The sequence below is a fragment of the Notothenia coriiceps genome, unplaced genomic scaffold, assembly GCF_000735185.1.
Source record: "Notothenia coriiceps isolate Sejong01 unplaced genomic scaffold, NC01 NC01_scaffold00038641, whole genome shotgun sequence".
In the NCBI taxonomy this organism is placed as follows: domain Eukaryota; kingdom Metazoa; phylum Chordata; class Actinopteri; order Perciformes; family Nototheniidae; genus Notothenia; species Notothenia coriiceps.
Genome location: NW_011371342.1, coordinates 23700 through 34769, shown reverse-complemented (window position 1 = coordinate 34769; position 11070 = coordinate 23700). Strand labels below are relative to the sequence as shown.

Sequence of the window (11070 nt, the reverse complement as noted above, 5' to 3'; positions counted from 1 at the left end):
AGTGCAGACATGGACATGTATAATTCACTTTAAACAACATTTTAAAAAGTAAATATAAGAGTTAAAGTGACGTGATTTTGGATGTGATCATAAAACACTGGAAATGCAGGACTTTCTAAAATGTTATTTGGAGTGGGCTCTCATCTGAAGAAGCAGAATTGTATTATGTCAGAGTTAAATATGCAGACAGGTGTACTTTTACTCTCCATGTGTAAGCAGCCGCAGGAGGGGTGTGTCCCGTCCCAGGTCAGATAGTTCTGATTGTAGTGATAATGAAAGGTACACACTGTTTGATACAGGGGTGTGGAAGCCGGACGTTAAGGTCAGTGCAGCAAATCAAAGAACTGGATTTTGCATCAATATGATGAGAAAGGCTGGCTCGATTTGTCAGAAACAGAATTAGACAGTCGACTCTTAACTTTATCTTTAATTAAAATGTGATTTAATGCGCAACACGCATAACACAATATAATAACACACCAAAGAGTCAAATACAAAAAATATATAATATAAAAATGACAGAAATAAATTAAATGCATTTGAATAATTATTAATATTATTTTGATTATTATTTATGAATTCAATGTAACAATTATCAAAACAGTAATTGTATTATTATTTATTATTATTAAACATATTTTATTTCATTTTTCAATGAAGAACTTTTTTCAATGAAGAACCAGCATTACCAGCGTATTCAAATGTTTAGACAGTCAGTCCGTTTTAAACATATATATTTTTAAATGTGTTCCCGTGGTTTATGACAACTGAAATCAAACAAAACATGAATAAATGATAATTTAATGATTTTATGTCATATTTATTCTAAGTGTCCCCAGGTCGCAGCGGTCCGCCTCAGCCTGTAGTATAGGCCTACTGTCATACTGTCAGTATATTGACGTGTAGTTAGCAGATGGAGCAGGGGGCTGATCTCCACCTCCAGAGGTCATCCTCTCTACAGTCACCACTTGTTGCCAGAGCAGCTCGGGGCTCCAGCATTCAGCAGCAAACACATTTCAAGTATTTATTCCGCCTATCGAGACCTACATGTCTGGATGTTGAATGCGGAACGTTACGCGGACTGAAGCAAGACTCCTGTGATCCGGTTCCTAATATCTGGCGCATCTGACGGACAGAAGCATGGTTGATAATATAGCTACTAAATCTGCTTTGGTAAGGGTCCAGGCTTCTATTGGATTATTACACCTAACTACTTTACATAGTTTTCTATTCCAAATGCATTCATAACTAATAATGTAACTCCATTAGGAACTTTGTTTGTCGACAGTTTATCGGCTCATTTAGTGAAGTTTTTCACGTTCGCTTGTATGAGTAAAATGTAATCCTCTTTATGTTACAGCAGCGGTGAGCCAAACTGTGTAATGAGGCTAATTGGTGGAGCATGTGTTTTAATCGTATAAAGTGCCGCTGATAATAATTTCCCACCGCCCTCTCCCCGCAGCAAGGCTCTTTCTCGTCCGCCAGCAGCCTACCCCTGCCCGCTCCCTCCGCATCTTCTCACAGCCTCTTCCCCGGCTCACAGTCCCAGCAGCCCGCCAGCGGAGGCATGAAGCTCGAAGCCGTCATGGAGAACCTGCAGCGGCAACAGGCGGCGCGGCTGGCCCTGGAAGAGAAGCTCCGGCAGGCGGAGACAGAGAAAGACCTCCGCTCCATGGTGGAGTCCCAGATCCACCAACAAGCTCTGGCTTTCCGACACTACCAGGCGGCGATGCGCGGCGCCCTGGCCGCCGGAGTTGCCAACTCGTCCCCCGGGGTGACGCTCCCACACATGGGGGTCCGAAGAGCCGACGAGGACAGCTCCAGACCGGGCAGCGACGACAGGGAGCGGGACGATGAGGGAGAGGACATGGATGAGCAGGACCTGATGGATGAAGACGAGGAGGGCGAAGAAGATATCGGTTTGAACCACTTCCAGCACCGGCAGTCCTCGCTCCTCCAGGGAGCCTGCCTGCCTCCGAAGAGCACCCCGATGCATCTCATGGCCAGAGTCCCGGCGGCCTTCGCCTCGGGCCGGCACGCAGAGTCTCCATCGGCGCCCCCGCCCCAGCACCACGACTGGACCTACGAGGAGCAGTTCAAACAGGTAGGACAGCCCGAGCTGCTCACACTGAAAGTAGCCGAAGTTACTCCACTGTTTGACCTTCTCCAGTCATGTATGTGCGCTCTGAATAACCATGCGGGTTCTTCATTAGATTTGCCATCTATTTAAAATACAAGCTTGTGCCATGTTAGCCTTCCTTTACGCATTTGGATACATTGTTTTGGAGTGTCACTTCATGTTGCTGTATTTTGCATTCTGAAGAAAAACATGGTGATGAAGAGTCTGTTATCCAAAGGCTCTGTGTCGAATGTATTTGCAGATAATAATGAAAATGTCAAATGGTGAATATGTTCAGCTATCAGTTTCTGTTAGAATGAGGCTTTCTAACAAACTGCGAAATTATTGCATAATAATCAAAGTGTAGATCAGATATAAAAAGAACAACTCACAAGTTGACAAGTTGTGAAGATTCACAACAGCTCCAGATTCCTTTATTTACATCAAAACAAGCAATATTTGATAGGACACAAACTAATATAACTGTATTAAAATGACAGACTATAAAGTACTCAGCTATTTACAATGAACAAGAACACGTTTCTGGTTGCCGTTTTTTTTAAAAGGCTTTCCCTTGTGTCTATTATTTATATGGCAATAAAGCAGTTAAAAATGTTGATGGTACATTAAAAAAATAAATAAAAAGGATATTGCTTCAAACATTTCCATTCGACAAGTTGCCATATTTGATCGCTCAAATTGACTTTTTACAAACTATTGCCCAAAAGTTTTTCCTGTTAATGTCGTATATCTAGAAAACGTAATTTGTAATGAATTTGAATAATTATAAAGAAGAATTCATGATTTGCTCTTTTATTTTGTTAGCAGCTGGTTAATGACACTGAGTTATTTGATTGATATACGGCTGTGTGTATGTTTCCAGCCGGCAGCAGCAGATCTATACTCTGTGAGCGACTGTGGATGCTCCATGTCATCCTTTATTTATGATGGATCATTTACAGACTTCCCTAAATGTGATGTGTACATTAGTGACTGCATTAGCGCTGCACATTAAAGCAGCCCAATGCATGGAAATGCAATTTAAATAGGGGCTGAAACCAATAGCCTCAATATAGAGACAATTATGTGTGGAGGATGGTGAGATGATTGTATGCAGAGAACGCTCAATCGTTGTTTTCTCTTCACATCTATGCGTCATTAATGCTGTATTTTATAATTAATCTTCAGCTCTATAGTCATGTTAGTGGATAGCTTGCTTGACATTTGCCATCAATGAGATCTGATGGTAAGTAAGCGTTCCTTTCTTAAGTTACTACATCTTATAAACAACAGAAAAGCTTCAGCGAATAGATTTAAAATCTACCAGTTATTATTTTTATACTTTCCTGTATCCGTACATGCGTGCTCCATGTACCATCAGGCAGCACGCTTGAAGGATTCCTCAGGATGTGCAGTTATTGCGGGGTCATTTGTATGTAGTCATTCAATGTAATGGTCATGGGACAATAAAAGGATGCTTATGGCTGCTTGGCAGACAGAGTGGAGCCAGCATAGTAAGCATGCTCAAAGCTGCAAAACAAAACCACATTTGAAGGCAGTAAATGCATCTTTGGAAATAGGAACAAGATGTGGGCTAAATATAAAAAGGCCTCAGTGAGGCGGAGAACTTTTAATCTGATCTGAACCAAATGGGAGCAGCCGGTGTTTACAGTAGCTGCTAAATCACATGTGTTCACCTCAGGCACAACAGGAAGGCGTGTCAGGCAAGAAAACATTACATTAATAAACATAAATATACAAAAAAACACATATTTGTTGACATAACATTACATTTTCCATTCCTAAATAGAAACAAAAGGTAATCACAACCTACATTTTTATTGTACAGAATGATGACAGGCAGCTGGTGAAACTTATTTTAGTTTTAATGACCCAGCAGGAGACAACACAAAGAGATGAGAGTGTAAAACATAAAATAAATTCCTGGTGACAGAAAAAGATGCTGACGACAAAAAGATGCAAGGCAATGAGAGCTTTGGCAGAGGCTCAGGAAATGCAGGAAACTGGATCTGGTGGTATTCCAGCCTGGCTCACACCCAAAAAATGCTGGGATCTCCCTGTCTGGGAGTGTGTGTGTGTGTGTGTGTGTGTGTGTGTGTGTGTGTGTGTGTGTGTGTGTGTGTGTGTGTGTGTGTGTGTGTGTGTGTGTGTGTGTGTGTGTGTGTGTGTGTGTGTCTCTGTGTGTGTGTCTCTGTGTGTGTGTCTCTGTGTGTGTCTGGGAGTCGGCTCTGTGCCAAACTATTACGAAACAGAAACAAAAAACGTGTGCTGCTACACACTCGGCCATGCTTTCTCTCTTCAACACACACACTTACAATCGTGCAGATGTGTTAGCATGCAAATTGCACTTCTCAGTATCCTCTTAAAAATTACAGAAAGAAAATGTAATAGTGCACACTGAATAAACTAAAACGTTGACTTAATTAAATGTGTTATATCAACAGATTTCACATAACTGTATAAGGTTAGTTGAAAGCCATAGTATTAGGTCTAAATATAGATGATGGATAGATGGATGGACTTTTATTAATCCCTCGTGGGGAAATTGTTTCTCTGCATTTGACCCATCCTAGTGTTAGGAGCAGTGTGCTGCCATTTTGAACAGCGCCCGGGGAGCAGTGCCTTGCTCAGGGACACCTCAGTGGCACTTGGTCTTGCCGGGACTTGAACTGGTGACCTTCCAGTTGCCAAGCCAACTCCCTATCGACTTCGCCACCACCAACCATTATTATTAGGTTCAACTTAATATTATCGCTTTTAACTATCCTAATACCGTTATGTGACATTTGTGACACTATACATTTCATTAAAGTCAACATTTCAGCTCTTTCAGTGCATTATCTTTGGCATGTACAGCCTTGTGTTTAATGTTCACTATAGACTAAACTTTGAACTTGCTTTTAGTGTTGTCAAATCTCTGCTGCTGAATGTGCTCATGGATCGTAATCCGCAGCGCTTTACCACACGGCAATAATGTGACCAAGAAGAATGAAAGCAGTTATAATGTTCATGTGGCGGGCTGTGGTCTCTGCAAGGAGATTTTCAGAGTGCACTGGAACAGTCTGGAATGAAGAGAAAGACAATGTCACCACTTTTTGGATTTGAAGAACATTCTTATAAAGTCTGATCCTGAAATATATGTGCATGATTTCTTCACTAAATTCACTGCATCACGAGAACATTTTCTGACTATACTTATATGGGAAATCTTTGTATTAGTGCTGCTCCTTTATCTGCAGAATATCATGCATCTTCAAAAGCGATAATGCAAGGCACGGCACGTGTATCAGCAAGTTGTTTTTCAGACATAAGAATTATTGTCCAATACTACCAGACTTCAATCATTTCCTCCAGTCAAATGTATTTCCCTAATTAGTATGCAGTGCTCCTACTCTGTGTTGTTTAAAGACAGTCATTTCTAGAGGCTTCACTGAAAAAAACTGAACCGTTGACTTTATTATTAAGTAAGTTGATATATATATATATATGTTTTTTTTAAACATAAAATGATTGCTTTCAACTAATCTAATACAGTTAGGTGAAATCTGTTGACATAATGCATTTAATCAAAGTCAGCATTTCAGTTTTTTCATTGTTAGTTGAGGGCTGAATTTCTGAATTTGAGACGAAAGGACTTGTTTGAACAGTTTCTCTTAAATCAGTCAAATTCAGAGCAGTTTCGTGTCCTGTGTCCTTCTTAAAAACGCCACAGACAGACAGTAAAACTGATTGTGAACCAGACGAGACATCTCCCTGTCACGATGTGTCAGTATACGGAGCCACTCCTTGTTGTGGATTGTACCTCTTCCAGCTTGCTTTTCCAACAACTATAGAAAAGTGGTGGAGTGGGAGCGTCAGCTGTACCGGTGTATGATTTCAATCCCCCCCCCCGGGCCACCCAAATTATCCACACTGCCAAAATGAGTCCTTTTAGGCAAATCAGGTGAATGTTTTCAGAACAGTCATCTTTATTCACCTGCAGCTACTGAATTTACTATAGCTTATTTAAAATACTGTCAGTGGTTTTTGAAGTGGATTCAAATTGAAAACAGATTTTAAATCTTACCAATATGGCAATAAATTCAGTTGTTTAGACTCAAGCATGCAATAACAGACAAGATGAATTCATAAGATATTTGTTAAATGGCTCTATTCCCCAATAAGTAGTGTAAAAACAGAGACTTTGTACCGTTGATTTATTATATAGAATATAGACTATATGGTAGCCTATAGCCAAATATTGACGAGTGTAAGGGAACTGTGCAGTGAGGCCACAAACGCATCACAGGATTGCTTTCATGAGGATTCTTTGAAGGACCAGATCTTAGATCCAAACATTAAACCTTTCTGCCAATTTCTCAATGCATTTTCTATTGACCTTTCATTCGGTTTCAATGAGGGCTTCATTTTGAAGGCAGATACTGGTATTGATATATAGATAATTTAAAATAACAATTTAAAGCCTTTTATTCATGTACACATCATATACGTTTAGTTTATTATTATCCCAAATTGGGATCCATAAAGTATATGTAATCTAATCTTATTACATTAGAAATACTCATTTCCATTGGTTGTTCCCAGGCAACAAACATTGTCAATGAGAATCCCGTAAATGTGGTATTTCAAGAATTGTGACCAGGTATGTGCTACATAGAGTGTTGGTGTAAGAATGAACATGTCAGTGCTCTCTGGAGGTGAAACTGTTTCTAAACCACCTCAAACGTAACTTTGCATTTCTGTATTGGCATATCAGTTAACCTAGATACTAAATATCCATCATAAACTCAAATTGGCCGATTTATAAACCCAGACAATTTATTGGTTAAGCTTTTGTTTCAGAAAGCTGTTCCTTGCTGCAGGAATGCAAATGGAACTGTTTGTATACATTTTTGAGGTGAGGGATCTTTTTATTTTCGTGGTTCTGGTTAGCACTTGAGATGTCGAGCAGAAATATTCAATGTATTATACCTCTTCACAAAATAAAAATAAAGTGCTGCTTTCAGCGTGTTGAGGAAGGATGTTTGTTTTATATGAAAGAAAATAAGCATATTTCCTGTTTCTGTCATTCTTCTTTATCTGACAGCTTCTGGGAGCATTAATCCAAGCTAACTCCATGCAGCTGTTCATTTCCATTCACTTGCTGTGTGCTTAAAAAATCAATTAACACACTCTGGAATGTGCGTAAATCAACACAGTGAACATCCATTCTGGGGTTTACACAGAAATGAATGGAAGCAAATGTATGCCTGGAGAAGTTCACCACTCTACAACAAGTGTACAGCTCAGTGAGATGTATTCATGGTAAAGAATGGATTGTTTCTTTAGTATTTCTCAGCCATGTATCCAAGGGCTCATCTTGAAAAACAATCAGCCCTTCAATCTGACCCTTCCCCCCCACCCCTGCACCATCCACTTTAATGTGACCATAAAAGCCAGCAGGGAGAGCCTCTTTGAAAGAGACACATGCTCCGCACCGTAACTCCCGCGTCAACATTCTGTCAAGGATGTGGAAACCCAGTCTGATCTCAAGAAGCTACTGTAAAACTTGAATCATTCACATACTGTAGCAACGTTTCTTTTTACATCAGGCAAGACCGTCAATAGGTGAAGCACATGGGGCCCCAGCGCCCCTCCAGGAACCTTTCTCCACATATTCATCTAACAGCTGTAGGCCACTTTAAAATGTGCTCCGTCACCGGCAATGCTTTAATGGCATTCCTGGATTCTTTCACTGTGTGCCATACTTGTACACAGGGCTGCCACACGGACAGGTGGGGTAAAAGGGAACAGAAGTGAACGAGTGAAAGGAGGATCGGAAGTGTGTGTGTGTGTGTGTGTGTGTGTGTGTGTGTGTGTGCGTGTGTGTGTGTGTGTGTGTGTGTGTGTGTGTGTGTGTTACCCCTTTCGCACCAAACTAGCTCCCGTTCTTGCTCCGTGCTTGTACTTGACAAAAAGATGCAAGGCAATGAGAGCTTTGGCAGAGGCTCAGGAAATGCAGGAAACTGGATCTGGTGGTATTCCAGCCTGGCTCACACCCAAAAAATGCTGGGATCTCCCTGTCTGGGAGTGTGTGTGTGTGTGTGTGTGTGTGTGTGTGTNTTCATCAAATGTCATTCATACTGTAGCGTAGCTCCTGCATGGTGCAGTAAATCGACACTGCTCCAGTTGATTAGTGACTGCGGAGCCTCTCTTAGTAGAGTGTCACCTCACACCTCTCATCAGCAGAAAGGGTATTGTCTTTCCATGGTCTGCAGTGCTGTTGCGTGAGCAGTGGCAGGAAACATTGGAGCAGACAGCCTATAGTGTAGGCTGATGTCGCCCTGTCACTCCCAGCCAAATGAGTGTGGGAGGGGGCTGTGTGGCATCTGAGCATAGCAGGTCAGTGTGTGTGGGGGGAGATAATCATTAGTGAATGGGGAGTGGGGGGGGTAGTTAGTGATTGCCTTATGCCACTTGAATGGCAGCCCTCTGGCTCTGCTCGGCTGGAGGAAACACTTGATTGTATCTCCCTGATAGTGGAGGCAGCAGCAAAATCAACAATGGTGGGTGCCAGGTAAATGCAGGAAGAAAATCATAAATGCAGAGGATTAGACAGATATATAAAAGATAAAATAAACTAAAATACCATTACGCATAGGCTGTATTTTCAGAACAATCTTGTATTGGTAGTAGTAGTGCCACATCTTGAATTGAATTTGTAAAATGTCCCTTGTACAATGTTTTAGACACACTTACTTGTAAGATTGATATTGGGTCATTTGGTATTTTCAGCCAGCTACAGGGAGTTTATAATCTATAATTAGAAGTTGCCCAAGGTGGGTTTGTAATTAGGTGATTCTAGTGAGAATGACTTTGTATTAATACATTATATTGTGACAATCACCACTTCCCAACTAGTACTTTTGCAGATTGAGCAGACTTTTTGGACAGGGTGGGATGCTTAGAAGTGACTATATGTGACCTCAGTATAGTATAAGTATAGTATATTTTACGTAACATGCTAATATCAAATCCTGGTGCTTTCTGTGCCTCATGACTATTTGCTTCTACTGGGCCCATGTCAGCAGTCCTTCACAAAATCACTGAGGTTTTCTTTCTATGACCTGACAGATGAGTGATTTGTAATACCAGTAGAAAGTAAACATATGGTCATGTTTCTCCATTGTTCCAGCTATATGAGGGTTGGACAGTAGGTTAAAGATTTGCTGACAAAAAGGGAGTCGAACTATACTTTACGACAAACATGCACATTGAAGGGTGCTTAAATACAAAATGCATGCAAAATCTCTATAGAGTACACCATGCAAATCACATGCAAAGAAGCCATGTGTTGATTGATGTCAGGAAGATGATGAACAAAGCAGCTCCAAACTCCGCCTCCTGGTTTATTTTAGTGACTGTATCTTTCTGTCTCCTCACATCCCCTCAATATTCATCTCAGATTTGACTAATGTTTTTACCCACCTCCCATGGCATTGGTAGCCAGATGATGGTGTATAGCTGTGTCTCTAAGCATTATGAAAATTCCCCAGAAATCGGGATTAACAGAGAGGTTAATTAATTTATGTTGCACCTGATCTTGGTGAACCATTGGCCCGGACAGATCAGAGCGGACATGTCCAGATTACCCTCAATCTGGAGCCGCAGCAGAGAAACTGAGACCACGGCGGTAAACTGCACACACGTCTGCTTCTCTATCTGACATGAGAGTATATTGGAGAGCACTGATACACGGGGGCCCCTCAGGCTTCAATAGGAATGTAATGGCATGCATTATGCGCACACACACACCTGCACAAACACATTAATCTATGACAGGAGGTACAACAGATGGAACTGGTGTGTGTATCTCTTTCTGTGTCCGTCAGCTTGTTGCCATTTCTGCATTTACGGCCACCCCCACCTTTAAAATACATGCAGTATATCGGTTCATGTTTCAAACCTTCCCTGGGTTCAAATGAGCACAAGTTGTCTACAGTAACTGGTTCTACAGGAACATCTCAGCCGCTACTAGAAGGTGGAGTTACCACACAGCAGACCTCTTATTGGTCAGAGATAATTGCGGTTACCACTTAATATCATCTTTAATAGGCCGCGCTCCTTTTTTTCTTATTCACTCGATGCATATTTTTTATAATTCTCAGAATTTGAACATTTGCCGTACACTCCACTGTCAGTAAAAAGAAGTGCATAAGTTCCCGAACTGTGCAGTTAGTTGTAATGACTTTGTATACTGCAGGGTAGCTTGTGAATTTACTCCAGGTGTAACTAAAGTCTGATTTACGAGTTGATTATATTTCACATCATTCATCCAAATCTGTAAATAACATTTCAATAAATGTAGTGGAGTAAAAGTACACGGTTTACCTCTGAATTGTAAGTACAAAGTAGAGTAAATCTACTTAGTTACTTTACACCATTACCATCTTATCCGCAGTACAGAACGTAACTAAATCAAGTAAAGGACCTTCTACTGAAAGTCAGTTGAGTGGAGCGTTATTATACGGTATACATGAAACCCCCATACTGTGTTATTCTGAACCTATATGCTCACATACTGTAGGCTTATTTTGGAAACTCTGTCAGGAAAGAGAACACTTCAAAGTGCTCATCATACAAGGATCGATTGAGCAGCAGCGACAGATCCTCCTCAGCGCACCGCGGAGACCTTGACACACAAACACACTTTTATGGCAGCAATCTAATCTGCTAGCCTGGCGTTTGACTATCAATGATTACTCAATCTGCTTAGTGCAAAGCAGCTACCCAGGTGGCACATGCACATCCCTAGCCATTGACTGTACAGCTTTTGATTACATACATTGGGTCACAAAAATGCTGATTGGCCATTACAGTGAATGCAAAATTAGGCTGAAGGTCGCCTATATTGAAGAATCAGTGAATTTTCTGTCTTTGTTATCTGTGGC

General features: G+C 41.1%; 1 protein-coding gene across 1 annotated transcript; it reads left to right on the top strand.

The window, feature by feature from the left end:
• The first annotated feature begins 859 nt into the window (after positions 1–859).
• Positions 860–2641, top strand: LOC104968322 (AT-rich interactive domain-containing protein 3A-like). The gene is made up of 2 exons (XM_010797897.1): positions 860–1173; positions 1463–2641. Exons 1-2 carry the CDS (start codon positions 1141–1143, stop codon positions 2228–2230), a joined length of 801 nt encoding a protein of 266 aa, XP_010796199.1. The 5' UTR covers positions 860–1140; the 3' UTR covers positions 2231–2641.
• Positions 2642–11070: the final 8429 nt, after the last annotated feature.